Source organism: Pelecanus crispus, chromosome 19, assembly GCF_030463565.1.
Source record: "Pelecanus crispus isolate bPelCri1 chromosome 19, bPelCri1.pri, whole genome shotgun sequence".
Taxonomy (NCBI): Eukaryota; Metazoa; Chordata; class Aves; order Pelecaniformes; family Pelecanidae; genus Pelecanus; species Pelecanus crispus.
The window spans coordinates 6,525,235-6,542,419 of NC_134661.1; the positions used below are offsets into that span (position 1 = coordinate 6,525,235).

The 17,185-nt window shown below is 41.2% G+C and overlaps 1 protein-coding gene across 2 annotated transcripts in view; it reads left to right on the plus strand.

Annotated features, from left to right (window-relative positions):
* Positions 1-299: 299 nt before the first annotated feature.
* The window catches only part of BCO2 (beta-carotene oxygenase 2), a 29,270-nt gene continuing 12,384 nt past the window's right edge, over positions 300-17,185 (plus strand). The window contains exons 1-2 of one of the 2 annotated variants that reach the window (XM_075723292.1): positions 300-349; positions 3,680-3,810. In XM_075723292.1, coding sequence (XP_075579407.1) covers positions 300-349; positions 3,680-3,810 — 181 coding nt within the window. Of the gene's footprint in view, positions 350-3,679; positions 3,811-6,575; positions 6,685-10,337; positions 10,431-17,185 lie in introns of those variants that run through there. The other variant, XM_075723291.1, reaches the window with a different exon arrangement.

Here is a 17,185-nt window from a genome sequence, read left to right on the forward strand (position 1 = left end):
TTTTCCACTTAAACTCTGTCTGTGCTAAGCTTGTTTTAAGTCCTAGAACCAGTATTTTTGTGTGTGTGTGTGCTCTGTTATTAGAATGAAGCTTCAGAAAATCCTCAGTTGTCCTCCCTTGACAAAACAGATTTGGCTTTTTCTGAGGGCTCGGAGTCCCTTTACAAACCTGAACCACTGGAAAAAGTTTTAAACGGTGATGTATTAAATATACTGAAAGTATGTAATTACCTAATTGGATGTTGAGATGAAAATTCATTCAAATGTTTAAATAAAATTACTTTTTTCTTTTAACAGAGATGAACAAAGAAATTAAGAACTTGTTATCAAAATATGCCCACATTTTAAGGCAAGTTAACATTGTCCTATTTGTACGGAACTTTTCTAACTCCTCTAGATAAGATGGATTACTGTGGCTGCAGTTTAGAGAAATTAGTGCTGAAAACTGTCGAACACAGATCTTGAAATAAAAATGCTGTTTTCTGTTACAACGGAGAACTAATTTGGTCAGAAACCGAGTGTTGATAGTCAACATATTTTTAAGTAAAGCATGAAAGCAGTTCTAAGTAGTGGGAAAGTCAATGGCTTCAGCGCTGATTTTAACTACACGTTTTTTCAATTAAGTGAGAGAGCAGCGATGGATGCTTCTTATGTCCAAGAACTTGATGGAATCTTAAAAGAAGCGAGGAGCATAGAAAGCCACTTAAAACAAAAAAGGGAGAGTCTGAAACAGAGACTCACTGTGATCGCAAATACTCTGCAAAGCTAAATGGAGTTTGTTAGATTGCAGAAATGCAGAGCAAAACTTGTAGTATATTTTATGTATTACAATATAAACTATGATGAGTGCTATGATGAATGTTTCATAAATGTCTTATGTAAATATTTCTAGAAGTTCAGGAAAATTTCAACAACTTAGAGCAGCAACTTCTTTTTTAAATAAGTAGATATAATACATAGGGCAGTGGTAGTTAGTAAAAAAACAATACTAAATATCCATTTTTAAATCCTATGACTCCAAGGGATTCTATACATTAAAACATCTTTTTTTAGTTGTTGACCCACTGCTTAGGCTGTCCCTGTGCTTCCATCCCTAGAAAATATTGGAAGCATTTGAAAAAGAAAGTAGAATGAATTTTGCATTGCTTGGCTTTAAGGCTATGGAAGTTCAATACAACTGAATTCAGAAGCAGCCGTGGTATTTCTAATGTCACTGCTAAGGATGTTTTTTTCTTTTATTGTCACAACCAATCTTTAGCTCTAGAACATAGTATAGAAACATTTCTATGAAACACAGAATCTTGCAGTGTAAGTGGAAAAGGACCTCAGATTATTTCATATTAACCATTTTCTGTTCTTTTCTTTCTACTTTGGAAAATATTTTGGTGCTAAAATCTTAGTAGAATGTACTTGCAATCCTACTTCCATTGTGTCTCAGAATATAAATACATTTAAAAGATCAGCTTAGAAATAGGAGAGTTCTGTTAAGAGTACTACTTTGGGAAATGTATAAAGTCTTAATTTGAAAATATATTTTAATACATCTGCAGCTTTTCAAATGAAGCCACGGCCATTTTGATATAAACATAAAAGCACATCATCAAAACTTTGCTAGTAATGTCAGTAAATAACTAGATAATGTTAACATAATCTACAATTACTCTGCTCTTTTATTGTGTTATTTAGACACATCAGTATTGTTTGCTGTGTATCCAGTTTATTTAAGGATGCTTATGGAGTTTTTTGAGCACTTTTTCTTTCTTGTCATTTGACTCTGTTAAAAAAGACGAAACATAAAATGTGCAGAACATTTGTACAAATTGTGTAACAAAGTGCTAGGTAGTCCTGTTGCTAGCGTAAGATAGATTTGTATCTTTACCCCAGTACTGTGTATTCATTTTCTTTTTAAATCCTTTCAGACTTAATCAATCCTCCTTTCCCCCATTTCTTAGATAAGTCACACACAAATGTACTACCTGTCAAACTGATACTATTTAAAACAAATAATGAGAGAAACTGGACATCTAGGGTGAGATTTTTCAAGGTATTTAGCTACCTAAAGATGCAGATATGTACTTAGCAGGATTTTCAAAGTGCCTAAGCATGTAAGCGCCTTACATGCTTAGGAATTTTTGAAAATCCCATAAGGTGCCTATCTGCATCTTTAGCATGTAAAGACTTAAAAAACTCTAGCCACTAGTCTACATCATATTTTATCAGTCTCTTACTTTTTCCTAATAATTGCATCTCATTTTGTAATCAGTCTTGGTAATGCTGTTTAAACAGAAGAAAGTGGGAGAAAACGAGAAGAAGGTTTTCAAAGTTAAACTTCCTAGAATATTGTGCTAAGTGTTTCTAAAATCTACTATCATCTATAATGATGACAAAAAGAGTTTTAAATTGTCATCCATGAAGTCCCTGAATTTAGAAATGTACCTCTAGTTATTAATGTAAGCCTTTAAAGAAAAATTATACAACTTTCATTACTGTTAAGTATCTGCCTGTTACCAAAGTCAGAAGCTTGCTGCATTTTATTTGTTTGTGCTTAGGAAAATTATCCAATATTTTTAGGTCACTTGGATTTACATCATCCTGATTTAGTTTGTGTGGCTAATATATCCAAGTTGCAAACCCTTGGTTCTAGTATTAAGTATTAGTAAGAAGCAGAACTTAGGAAACTATTGGATCACATAATCTAAGTTATGTGATATATAATCTAACCCTTAGGGGATCAAGAGGGCACAGACCTGTAGTGTTACTGTTGCAGCAGTTTGCTCCATTTAAAAACTTTATAAAATACAATGAAAACTAGTAAAACTATACTTCTTAGAAGACTGAAGAACTGCTTAGTGTGGCATTCAAGTGCCCTTAAATTCAAGACATACCTCTCTAAATGATGGCTTTTGTTTTTCTGTAGCGATTTCTTACACAGTTGCTTGTCATTACGTGTTATAATTGAATGGGATCTCTACGGTAGTAAGGAGATTTTAGAATTTGAAGAGACATTGAAAGTAATGTCAGCTAGCTCAAATTACAGTGTGGTTATGCTTACCAAAGGGAAGTCATTCAAAGCTTTGTAAGATTTTGAAATAGAAGTTTTAAAAAATCATTTTTAGGTTGCTAAGAGCATCAAAGCTTCTGTTTTCGCTGCACGAATCTGTGTGAGGATATATATAAAAATAAACACTGACCAAGTAAAATGAATAAAATACGTAGTTTGATAAAGTTTCAGCTTGAAATGGTAAGTTCAGAAAGTTTAAAACATCCATTGAAAAGAAACCAGTCTCTTCTCATTTTGAAGTTAAGAAATACTTCAGCAATGGAAATACCCACTTACTGGTGGCTTTCATACATAAGTCTCTTCCTGTTTAAAAGGAAGCCTTCCATAATTAATTCGCTGGCTAAAGATATAGAGCATTTTTCTGTTGGCTGCCCTTCCGTGTTCCACTCAATATCTATATATATGGGAATACTCATTACACACTGTTTTTCTTCTAAACCATTAGAAAATAAAAGTTTACTGTTTTCCTATTTGTCTACAGTTTGTCTACCCTGACAATGATGTTTCTGCACTGATTGCCTCCCTCATGTATTTCAGTATTTACTGGGAGAAACAAACCAAATTTTTTACTCTCTTCTTCTGATGTGAAACTAAAAGCTCATTCATTCTGTCACTGAGGAATGAGCTACACATGAAATCCAACTGGCTCCCATCCCATCACTATCCGCTTTCCAGTTTTGCTGAAGGCTGTTTGAACAGAAAATTAATTGGCTTTAAAGCTGCCAAATCTGATCAGCAAAGCTCAGCTGGTAACTACATTTTCTTTAAGCTTCTCTTCCTGTTGTTTAAGCTGCAGTGCCTTAGTAAATTAACAAGAACATCTAAGATGACAGATCAGTAACAGAATATAAATGGATTTTTTTTTAAATATGGAAACTCCTTAGACAAAGTTCCAACCCTCTTGAAGTCAAGGGGATTTTTTACACTGAGTCTTTTGCATTTCTGAGCTTGCTGTTAGTACCTCCACGGTCTGGAAAGTGTTAAGTGATGAGAAAGCAACACTCCATTCCTCTCATTGCTCTTCTGTTATCTAAAAGCAAAAAAATGGAAAATAACAGATAATGCAGAGACAGCTTGGGTATTCAGCGAAGAGAATTCTTCCCTGGGAAAAGGCCAATTGTGACTGTTAACTTCTAATGAAACTGCCTTTTAGCATAGATGTAGGAATGCGGATTATAACAGAAAAAGACCAAATTGAATAGGTAATAGAAATGTTTAAGGCTCATGACGCTCTGTCTAGAACTCATCAGAATTCAATTTTGGTAATCATAGACTCTTTCTATTTCATCTTTGAATTGTCTTTGAAAACCTGATGATGAAGGCAGCATTGGAAAAGAGCAGAGTGGGTGTTTTACATCATCAAGGTGAACAGCCAGGAAAAAGGAGGGCAAAGAACCATAGAGCAATCAGCCTGTCTCACACCCTGTAGAGAGTCTGAAGCACATTTCTTAACAATGACTTTATAAACACCCAGGGAACAATAAATTAAATTAAAAAAAAAAAATTCCTTTATCAGAGTAGCTGACTTAATACGGAAAAATGATAGATGGGGTATAGCTTGATGTAAGATACACTGTCTTGTATGATATTATATAAAAATGAGCACAATGAGGAAGTAGGGGCTACATGAATGAGTTAAAATGTCAATGAAAAGAATACGAATTTTTTCTGAAAGGACAGCCTAGGTGGCATCCTATAGTGATCTGCTTCAAGCCTTGCTTATTCCACATTGTCCTGAATGATTTAGAAGGAGGACATTAGAGAATATAGTTCATTTTTCAAATGGCAGCAAGCTAGGAGGGGTTGCAAATGCTATCAATAACATATACTGAAAATTCACTATAATCTCAATAAGATGAAGGGCTGATCTGAAATCAAGATAAAATTAAAAAAAGACAAGGGAAAAGCACTAAGCTTAGCCAGGGGAATTATATATGTTACTTACAAACCAGAACAATAGCTAGCATTGGTATGCTGTTATTGGGTGGTGAAAAAAACAGAGCTGAGATGTATTAGCTATAGGGTAGCAGATAAGACATAAAACCATAGTTGCTCTCTTTTACTCTGTGCTACTTGGAGTTGGAGGATGGGTCTGCTTATTAAAAACAAAATGGGCAGAGTGGGAAACAGCAGTAATAAAGGGCAAAGACAACATGATCTGCGAGGAAAGTTTGGAGCAGCTGAGTTTAGTTTAGAGAAAGCACAAATCAAGGGAAGGCATGATAACAGATAAGTTATAGAAAGGACAGTGGTCAGGCATTCACTGTCTCTTATAGAAAGGACAAGAAGAAATCAGCTTAATTTGCAGCAGAAGACTTAGGATGAGTAATAATCTGTCCCATCTTAAGCACAGTGGAATGGACTACCTAGAGTACTGTGTACACTGCCTTGCTCTGGCTCAAGGGGCAGGGCAGCTTTTAAGAGCTGTTGAATAACATGAAACAAACAGCCATTACAGTGCATTTGCAAAGTGCTAGCAGCTTCCTCTCGGCATCCTGAAGGAAAGGGTCCATCTAAGGTCCATCTTAGTTTGAAACAGCAGAGCACAGCCTGTCACTGGTCCTTCCCTATCTGATTTCATGGTCCAGTCTGGTGTGGCAACCAATATTCCTAAAGCCTTGAGATGATCTTAAAGGTCTTTTCCAACCTAAACAATTCTATGATTCTTTGAGGTGCAAAATGGTTACTCGTATTTTGAAACAAAACAAAGTATTTTTGACAGCTGAAAAACACAAGACAAGGTGACAAGAATTTTTAAAAGAACTGCCTTGAAGCTTGGCTACCTCAGTACATGGATACATAGAATCATAGAATCATTTAGGTTGGAAAAGACCTTTCAGATCATCCAGTCCGACCATTAACCTAACACTACCAAGTCCACCACTAAACCAGTTAAGGGTAGAGTAGTAATTTTGTGTTTCCTGGCTTGGTGGCTGGATTATTTTTTAATGAAAGTAAAAACTAGGAATCATTAAGGTTGGAAGGGACCTCTAAGATCATCAGTCCAACCATCAACCCAACACCACCATGCCCACTAAACCATGTCCCAGAGTGTCACGTCTACCCATTTTTTGAACACTTCCAGGGATGGTGACTCCACCACCTCTCTGGGCAGCTATCTCCTCTTCTCCCCTTTCTTCCAATTTCTCCAGCCACAACTGGCAAATAGTGATAAAGCACATTTTCCACCAGTGGTAATGTATACTTTAACTGTCTTGGCACTTCAGCAACTCACCTGGCCCTGCTGCTGAGACGGTCAAAGGGCTGCAGAGCTGCTCTGGCTGGAGGCATGTCTCCCCCATGCCCTGCAACTGCCTGGCCCGGCTGTAGCAGTGGAGTGGAGTGCAGTGCAAGCAGGAAGGCAGGCTGGCTCGTTCACCCTGCCCTGCTAGGGCATACATTCCCAGCTTTTATTCTGAAACGATGATGTCAGGCAGCTCTCCAAAGGATCTATCCGTGCTGGCTGCACACTGTCATTCCAGCATTGTACCTTTGCCTGACCAGCTCCGATCCGATGCCTTCTTCCAAGCGGAATATGTTTTCCAAAATCCTTTTGTCTGCCATCAGCCTCCTGCTTGCTAATTTGCAGCATTTCCTCTGCTCTTTGATGCAATTCATTCCAGGTAAAATGCATAAACAAATAAATCCTTCTCTCCCATCATCTTGGAAAGGGGGTTTCTGTTGCTGTTAAGAGCTGCTGCCAACACAGGTCGGTAGAGCAATTTCATTTCTATTGATCAGAAATTAGAAACTAAGCAATCTGAAGTGTTTGTTAGAAGCCAGAAATTCTCTGTTATTTATTGAAAAGATAAACAGGAGAGGCAAGTACATTGCACAGATTCCCTCGGATTACTAGCAGATACTGATAGTTTAGAGCTGGAAAATCAGTAGGCAGCAGATTCTCTCTGCAAGGGAGCCTGCTGCGAGACGTGTAAGTGGGCTGTGAAAGGGAGAGGATTGTTTAGAGCAGCGACATTACTGAAGCTTTGATCTGAACATGCAAGTGGAAAACTGCCCCAAGGGATTTTGTATCATCACCCGCCACTGCAGTTTGTGCCATCACTGCACAGCTTGAGCTGTGGGGTTTTTTATTTTCTTTCTTTTTTTTTTTTTTTGTCTAAGAGTTAGATCTGTTATCACAAAATGTGAACCAATAAAGATCATGGCTTAATTCAATATCTGCTTTTTGATGGTGGTGGTGATGTTTTCCTCCCCTTTAGAATCAAAGGATTGGTTCTGGAAGGTTCTCAAACCTGCCTTATTGTGCAACCAGAACACATCCATGGATACAAATATGGGAACAGTCCAGGAGGTTTCTTTTTCACTGCACGTGACTAAGAGAGGTGGTGGGGTGGCTCTGTATATTAGGGAGTCTGTCGATTGTATAGAGCTCAAAAATTGTGATGATGTCGAGTGCTTATGGGTAAGGATGAGGGGGAAGGCCAACAAGGCAGATGTCCTGCTGGGAGTCTGTTACAGACCACCCAACCAGGATGAAGAGGTAGATGAAGCATTCTGTAAGCGGCTGGCAGAAGTCTCACAATCGCTAGCCCTTGTTCTTGTGGAGGACTTCAACTTGCTGGACATCTGCTGGAAATACAACACAGCAGAGAGGAAGCAGTCTAGAGGTTCCTGGAGTGTGTGGAAGATAACTTCCTGACACAGCTGGTAAGTGAGCCTACCAGGGGTGGTACCTCGCTTGACCTGCTGTTTACAAACAGAGAAGGACTCATGGGAGATGTTGTGGTCAGAGGCCGTCTTGGGCTTAGCGACCACGATATGATAGAGTTTTCAATTCTTGGTGATGTAAGGAGGAGAGCCAGCAAAACCACTACCATGGACTTCCGGAGGGCAGACTTTGGCCTGTTCAGGACACTGGTTGGGAAAGTCCCTCGGGAGGCAGTCCTGATGGGCAGAGGGGTCCAGGAAGGCTGGCAGTTCTTCAAGAAAGAGGTCTTAAAGGCACAGGAGCAGGCTGTCCCCATGTGCCATAAGATGAACTGGCGGGGAAGACAACTGGCCTGGCTGAACAGGGAACTTTTGCTGGGACACTGGGAAAAAAAGGAGAATTTACCACTTTTGGAAGAAGGGGCAGGCAACTCAAGAAGAGTACTGGGATCTCGTTAGGTCATGCAGAGAGGAAATCAGAAAGGCAAAAGCCCAGCTAGAACTCAATCTGGCCACTGTTGTAAGAGATAATAAAAAATATTTCTACAAATACATTAACAACAGAAAGAGAGCCAAGGAGAATCTCCATCCTTTATTGCACGCAGGGGGGAACATTGCCACCAAGGATGAGGAAAAGGCTGAGGTACTTAATGCCTTCTTTGCCTCAGTCTTTAATAGCCAGACCAGTTATCCCCAGGGTTTCAGCCCCCTGAGCTGGAAGACAGGGATGGGGAGCAGAATGAAGCCCCCATAATCCAGGAGGAAGCAGATAACGACCTGCTACACCACCTGGACACTCACTAGGCTATGGGGCCAGATGGGATCCACCCGAGAGTATGGAGGAAGCTGGCGGAGGAGCTTACCAAGCCACTCTCCATCATCTATCAGCAGTCCTGGTTAACAGGGGAGTTCCCAGACGACTGGAGGCTTGCCAATGTGACGCCCATCTACAAGAAGGGCCAGAAGGAGGACCCGGGGAGCTACAGGCCTGTCAGCCTGACCTCGGTGCCGGGGAAGATTATGGAGCAGTTCGTCTTGAGTACGCTCAACGGGCATGTGCAGGTCAACCAGGGGATCAGGACCAGCCAACATGCGTTCATGAAAGGCAGGTCCTGCTTGACCATCCTGATCTCCTATGACCTGGTGACCCGCCTAGTGGATGAGGGAAAGGCTGTGGATGTTCTCTGCCTGGGCTTTAGTAAAGCCTTTGAAACCATCTCCCACAGCATTCTCCTAGGGAGGCTGGCAGCTCATGGCCTACGCAGGTGTACTCTTCGCTGGGTAAAACACTGGTTGGGTGGCTGAGCCCAGAGGGTAGTGGTGAATGGAGTTAAGTCCAGTTGGTGACCAGTCACAAGTGGTGTTCCCCAGGGCTCAGTTTTGGGGCCAGTCTTGTTTAATATCTTTATCAATGATCTGGATAATGGGATTGAGTGCGCCCTCAATAAATTTGCAGATGACACCAAACTGGGCGGGAGTGTTGATCTGCTCGAGGGTAGGATGGCCCTGCAGAGGGACCTGGACAGGGTCTGTATGAGGTTCAACAAGGCCAAGTGCCAGGTCCTGCACTTGGGTCACAACAACCCCATGCAACGCTACAGGCTTGGGGAAGAGTGGCTGGAAAGCTGCGTGGCCGAAAAGGACCTGGGGGTGTTGGTCGACAGCCGGCTGAACATGAGCCAGCAGTGTGCCCAGGTGGCCAAGAAGGCCAACAGCATCCTGGCTTGTATCGGGAATGGTGTGGCCAGCAGGAGCAGGGAGGTGATTGTGCCCCTGTACTTGGCACTGGTGAGGCCGCACCTGGAATACTGTGTCCAGTTTTGGGCCCCTCACTACAAGAAAGACATTGAGGTGCTGGAGCGTGTCCAGAGAAGGGCAACGAAGCTGGTGAAGGGTCTGGAGCACAGGGCTGATGAGGAGCGGCTGAGGGAACTGGGGTTGTTTAGTCTGGAGAGGAGGAGGCTGAGGGGAGACCTGATCGCTCTCTACAACTACCTGAAAGGAAGTTGTAGTGAGGTGGGTGTTGGTCTCTTCTCCCAAGTAGTTAGTGATAGGATGAGAGGAAATGGCCTCAAGTTGCATGAGGGGAGGTTCAGATTGGATATTAGGAAAAATTTCTTCATGGAAAGAGCGGTCAGGCATTGGAACAGGCTGCCCAGAGACCTGGTGGAGTCCCCATCCCTGGAAGTGTTCATAAAACATGTAGATGTGGCACTTTGGGACATGGTTTAGTAGGCATGGTGGTGTTGATGGTTGGACTGGTGATCTTAGAGGTCCTTTCCAACCTTAATGATTCCTAGTTTTACTTTCATTAAAAAATACTCCAGCCGCCAAGCCAGGAAACATGAAATTATTACTCTGCCCTTAATTGGTTTAGTGGTGGACTTGGTAGTGTTAGGTTAATGGTTGGACTGGATGATCTGAAAGGTCTTTTCCAACCTAAATGATTCTATGATTCTATGATTTCATATGCAAGAGTGTGCACAGTTCACAGTTGCTTTTCTCCCTTACCTCCCTTTGACAAGCCTTTCTCCACTCCTTTTCTCCATTTCTTTTTCCCTGTGTTTTCTGTCACTTCTTTTATGTTCTTTGCTTCTTTGCCTGTTAGCAAGGAATTGGGTGGCTGAGCCCCTGACAATGGGAAATCAACAAGCTAGATGGAACAAGAAGACAAGTACGGGGACTTCCCAGCAGACACAAGGCAAGTGCAACAACTGCCGTTCAGAAATCAGTGTGGGACACTCAGGTGAGCTGAGGGATTCAACCCCGGTGAAGGCGGAGGGTGAAGGCTGGAGTCTGGATGGCAGAAATCAATAGCTACAGTAACTTCAGTTCTGGTGGGAGGGAGAGGGGGGTTAGAGAAAGCTGGTTTGCTTGCCCTGTTGTTCCCATGTGTGATTTTCAGGGACCATAATGTGGCACGTATCTTCTGCCAGAGGATTTCCAGATCAGCTGTATGGTTATTCTGTATTTGCTTGAATCCTCATGGAAAACAGATTTCTTGCTTCACTCTCCCTGCTTGAAGAATACCAACTGTGAGCATTCTGTTTACTAAAGTCTGCCCTTAAGTCTGGGCCTGGATCTGAGCCAAGCAATTAGACTGGGCTTATGCATGTGGAGACAAATGTTGATAGTCCCTGTGCCTTGGATTTCAATGAAAAGTGATTTCAATTTCTCGGCTAACACATTACTTCTGTGTTTCCTCCACCCACTGTTAAGATTTTCTGTCCCACCCATTTAAGTAACAACTTAATGTCTGATTCATTGCTACCATACCCAAAGCAGGTGGGGCAGCTTTTTCAGTATAGAAACTTTTTCAAGATCCTTGTCCTTGGTTCCACTGTTTCTGGATATAGATAATCAGTCATAGGAGGTCAATCTGTGACAGGCAGAGAAATCATGGCGCACTGCTCTTTGAATGGAAACAGTACATGAACAAACAATGACAGGCTATGATAATTCTGTAGTAATTGTGTACAATCTTTAGAAAAGATGTGAGGAAAAATTGCAATGCTGTATTAAGCACTGCCTCTGCTCTGATGTGCCAAAGGAAGTTTAGATTTTAAGCCTATTTTTAAAGGTTTGAGGTAAAATGGAAATTACAGTCCAGAAATGAGATTTTTGAGCTGGCAGGTTGTAATCTTGTGCTGATTTTCAGGTATTCTGTTCAAGCAAGTACAGTAAGCCCCATTGGGACTGTAGCGCCTTTGATTTATTGCTTATTAAAGTTCTTCCATCTTGGAGTGTAGACAGGACAGTAGAGCAGAGTCAGTATTGAATTTTATTTCCCCATTGCTCAACATTAAAAACCAGTCTGTCTTCTGTCTTTTGCAGAGATTGGTGTCACCTTGGGTAGCTAGATGTTACAATAAGTTAAGCTTTGTGACTGAGCTCTTACCTGACGGTGAATACACCTTTATTGCAATTGCTCATGAACAGTGCATTCAAGTAGGAGGTGTTTGTGTTCCATGTGCTCAGTGCATTACAGAATAGGTGCAGCTAAATGTAACAGCTTTTAATATTGAACTATGAATAAATTTGGAGGGTAGCCTTCTTTTTTTTTTTTTTTTTTTAATAGGGAAGAAGTGTAGGATGTGCAGCTGTGGTGGGTTGTTGTTTTGTTTTGTTTGTGTTTTTTTTTAAACATAGCTATGGTCACTCATAGATTAGCAACAAAACAATTTCCTTTGATGTGTTTATTCTGTATTGTACAGTCCTGCATATATATTGCAGCAGCTTGATTTTTTTGAATGAATGCAAGTCTTTCCTGTGCTGACAATGGGGAATGAATTGTGCTAGGCCTTTCTGGGCTTAGCTCCGTGTGCTAATTAGCCTGTGTTTGCTGCTGCTACTACTGATCAAGTCTCAGTTGCACAGATAATGATTCCTTAAAAAAAGAAAAAAAGGGGCAGGTTGCATGAAGTCCCTGCAAAGAACCTGTCTCACCACACCCACCCAAACACCCTTGCATCATTCAAATGCTTCATTGCCTTTATAGGTGATGGTTACTAAGGAAGTCCCTGACAATGTCTTGTTTCCAGATCAGACTAGTGATCTGCAATACTGAGGCAGTTTACATAATGCAAGCAAAAGACACATTTTTTTGTGTTGTGCCGAGTTCAGAGGAGGCTGTTGCTTATTTTTGTCTTCTGTTTCTTGTCCTGAATCTCCACAGAACAAACTCACCAGAGAAAACAGGCTTCCCCCCACCCTTGCACCCCTGCCCTCCTCCTGATTTTTCAAAATTGTCCTAGAATGACTTGTCATGTTTCTGCAAACAGTTTTGATGCAGCTGGGTATCATGCTTTGCATGCATTACTGTCAGAATTGTCAGCTCAGTTGAGCGGTTCCCAGAAGGAAACATAGTACAAGTAGATCTTGCTATGCTTGTTTCTTTCTCTCTGGTCTGATAGGACAGATATTAACTTACACATTCTTGTTGTATGCAGCCTGTTCTCAGACGCTTTCTGGACTGTCTTGAAATGAGTTGTAACTAGATGAATTCTAACAAGGTCAGATTTCATAGAATCATAGAATCATCGAATTCCAGGAAGGATTTCATAGATTTCAGGAAGGATTACTAAGATGATCATGTGAATGGCAAGGTTATTACAGGAGAATGAAAATGAAGAGAACTTGGCTTGCCTAGCTTAGGAAGTGATAGGATTGCTCACTCTAAATACAACGTGTGGTAAACACAAGAGAGGGAGAACTACCAAAGCCACATAACAGTGCTCACAGAAGAACAAGGGGGACAAACTGTCCTATGAATAAAGTCCTTCTGTAAATTCAAAGGATTTTTCTAATTATCTGGGCAATGAGCAGTCTTCCAAAAAGGGGCTAAGTGCCAGGGAACATAGTAACTTTTAAGATGCAGTTTGTAGATGACTTTCTGGGACAGCAATTGGGAGGAGGTGACACATGACATCTTTTCCAGTCCTGTTCAGGCTCTTTTGTGAAGTTTATCTTTCTAAATTCCTGTATGCAATTACGCTGCTGTCCAAGAAGTTTCTATATAGTGCCATCCTTGGTCATGCCATCTTTGTTTCTGCTTGGATGCAAAAATGTCTCCTTAGGGACATGTCGCTCTCATTTTTTCTGCATATTTTACATCTTTACAAACTTTGCGTGGCCTACTAAAGCTGCATTTCTGCAAATATTGATGGTAGTAGTCACTACAACTGCAAGGTGTTGGTTGATATGAAAAGCCTCTACTTCCTTATGTCTAAGGAAATACTCTGAAGCACTAGTGTTGGAATCAGATTGAGTGCTTCATATAGGATTTAATCAGAACTTAACTGAATTTTAAGAGGGAGAAGAAGTTGCTGGTTTGAGGTTAATTGCTTTAGTCCTGCAGCCTGAATTATTTATCTAGCTGACTTACCATATTAGAGATCTAAAGAAGGATTTGAGGATTGGAAAGCCAGAGAACTACATTGATCTTGCAATTTACATTCCTGCATGCCTAACATCCATTCTATCTGTGGCTGTTCTAAAGATGCAAGCTTAGACAAAGGCTGTCTGCCAACTCAGTTCTTTTGCAGACACTCTCCTGTCTGAAACAGCAAATTTCCTCTGTAGATGGGAAGACATGGTTTCAGAGGCTCACAGGTAAATTGTACAGCAGCTTCACTTAATCACCTGGATTAAAGAACGTAGGCTAGAAGAAGCAGTGGTGAAAGTGACTAGTATAACCGGAATGAATTGCTATATCAAAAAATCAGAATGAAGTTCGGTATCAGTCTGGACTGTTTAGTGTGTGGTCTTGTCTGTACTAGACCTCGTTCAGGAATAGATTTCTGTATGCCATACAGTCCTGTTTCATCAGTGTTTCACTTACACCTAAATCTTTGTCAGCTCTAGTTTATTTCAGGGCTCAATGGTCTTACGGTCAGGATGGTGCAGTGTAGCAAAGCAACTCCACTGACCTGTGGACATGAAGCCTGTGATAGATGAGGAGGTGATAGCATTGGGAGGAATGGCAACAGCCTGTGTACTTTCTAGGTAAATGGACCTCTGCAGCTAAATGGATTGCTAAAACAATCCTTGTGTTGATGAGGCTTTGCAAGACAGTCTACTGGAGCCAATAATTAACTGTATGCTAACAGCACACAGTATTCCAATCAGTTCATGCTTTCATGATGCTTTTGTCCTGTAACTATGCCTAATAAGGGGGATATTGCATTCAAACAAGAGGGTCCATCAGAAATTATGCTTTTCTGCTATTGCTTATTTACTTACAAGGTAAATCTGTTTAATCTGTTTTGTCCTGTCCTGTAAATGTATTTACATTTACATTTACATTTACATTACATTTATTAAATGTATTTACATTTACACTGGCAGAGAAGCCAGTGATTGCCTTTTTGAGCTTCTGAAATCAGATAGTACTGGTGAGTTTGAGAACTGACCTGTACACCTTTCAATAGCTTATGAGCTTCTAGTCTACTGCATTTCAAATAATGCCGACTTAGAAGAGCCTGCCGTGTGCAGTGCAGAGAGAACATTACAACCTATATTCAACAACTGATATTCCAAGACTGGGTTCTTCAACATCATGTTGGTAACATTTGTTGTGTAACAAGCTACAGCTTGCCTGGATTTAGAGTAATCCATGGGAGCTCCTCTGGGTTGTTCTGTTGGATGTTCTTCCTAGTGAGCTGCTTTTTTTTTTCTTTTCCTAGAAGAACCTTCATACTATGGGCAGAAAAACTGTTTTCACTTTTTTAATTCAGCAGAGGATGTTGTGCAGTTTTGTTAAAAATAGCACATTGTTTTGAAGGAACCTAATGCCACAATACATCCCCTCCCCTAAAGTCCCAAGCTAGGAGATCCTGAATTTTGGCTGACTATTCAAGTTAAAAGGAATACTGGTAGCATAAAATTTCTTCACTGTGAAATGGTTAGTGTTAGGAAAGCCATGCATTAGCTTTAGCTGCAAAAAATGCTGCTTCTTACTGTGCGCAACGTTACAGCACAATTTTTCACCACTGTTTCAGAAATCTGTGGTTAAACCCAGCTCAGATTAAGTCCTAGCCAGAGGTGTCTGAGGCAGCACTGACCATCATTTGACCTGGATACCGCTTCTTGTTAAATTGTATGTTGCTGCATTGGTGACTTCATCCGCAAGCAGCAGTATGCATAAGCACACTGAGGGTTGTGATGGCATGGCACAGGCTAGAGGCCATACACAGCAATCATTGCATCCAATCTGATAGCATGGAGTTGGAATGAACCATATCTTCAATTGCAATGCTCCAGACCTCAAAGCAATGGACAGTGCTTGTCCCTGTCCTCTGCGTTCAACTTGCTCTATGCTGTATTGATTTTTCTTTCCTGTGTATGCTTTAGTGCAAAAGCTTTTGCAGTCAAGGACTTTACAACAAACTTTTCTTTCTTTGCAAACAAAAAGGGAGAAAATCTAGGTCTACAGAAGAATCAATAATGAATATGGCTATAAAGATTAAAGGCCAAACGCTAGTGACTGAACAGTGGAAAGACCTTAGGAAGATTTCAAATGCAGCAAAAGTAAAAAAGCCAGCAGTATATCCTGCTTAAGTATCATGATCTCTTTCTGATGTGTTCTGTGTTGTTTTTCTACACTCTGGTTTATGTTTGGAAACACCTTGCGTGATAGCTGATTAGATTGCAAATCCTGGGAAAATCGTATGTCCCAGCGTGTACAGTTTCTTCTGTTTCTTTATCTCACCCATGACTGTGATACCAAGGTGGAGTCAGAGGGTGTTTTAGAATGCAGTTTTTCTGTCTGAGGTGTGCCCAGCTCTGCCTTGCTTTTGGCAACATTGTTATACAACAGCCACGTGCACTGCTTTACAAGGTGCCTGATTACTTCTTGTCCTGGTTTCAGCTGCGTGTTGCGGTTTAGCCCCAGCCAGCAGCTCAGCACCAGGCAGCCGCTCGCTCACTCCCCCTGCCCCAGTGGGATGGGGGAGAGAATCGGAGGGGTAAGAGTGAGAAACACTCCTGGGTTGAGATAAGAACAGTTTAATAATTGAAATAAAGTAAAATAGAATAGTGGTAGTGATAATAACAATATAATAATAATAGTAATAAAAATATACAAAGCAAGTGATGCACAATGCAGTTGCTCACCACCCGCTGACCGATGCCCAGCCCGTTCCCGAGCAGCTATCGCAGCCCCCCCCAGCCAACCCCCCCCAGTTTCTATACTGCCTATGACACCATATGGTATGGCATAGCCCTTTGGCCAGTTTGGATCAACTATTCTGGCTGTGCCCCCTCCCATCTTCTTGTGCACCTGGCAGGGCATGGGAAGCTGAAAAATCCTTGACTAGTGTCAGCACTACCTAGCAACAACTAAACCATCAGTGTGTTGTCAACATTCTTCTCATGCTAAATCCAAAACACAGCACTGTGCCAGCTACTAGGAAGAAATTAACTCTATCCCAGTGTCCTGGTTTTGGCTGGGGAGGGGGAGAGTGAACGAACAGCTGTGTGGTGTTTAGCTGCCTGCCGCTTAAACCGCAACTGTTCTGCTTGTGGCTTCGGTCTGCAACAGTCAGACTAGCTCCTTTCTGTCACTTTCTTCAGCAGACTGCTTGTCAGAAATCACTGGAAGATTATTTTTAGGGCTCCCCCTCAACATTACTCTGTGTATCATCCCAACTTGGAACAGATTTCTTTTTGCAACCTCATAGGTTCTTAGAATAAATATCCATACATTACATGCTCTCAGTTACTTATTGAAATAACTTTCAACTATAAGCTTCTTTAATTGAAAGTTCTCTTCTTTCCTATCATCATGTATTTTATTACCTCCTTTGGACTGCAGAACAGGTGTCTCTAATGGATTAACTACAGTAGAGTTAAATCCACTGGATTTTCAGCTCCCTGTAGATGTGTGGGGTATTATGAGAACACAGCTTTAGTTTGAATATCCACTACAGCTTGGCTGCTTGCAGCATGCTGAATGCT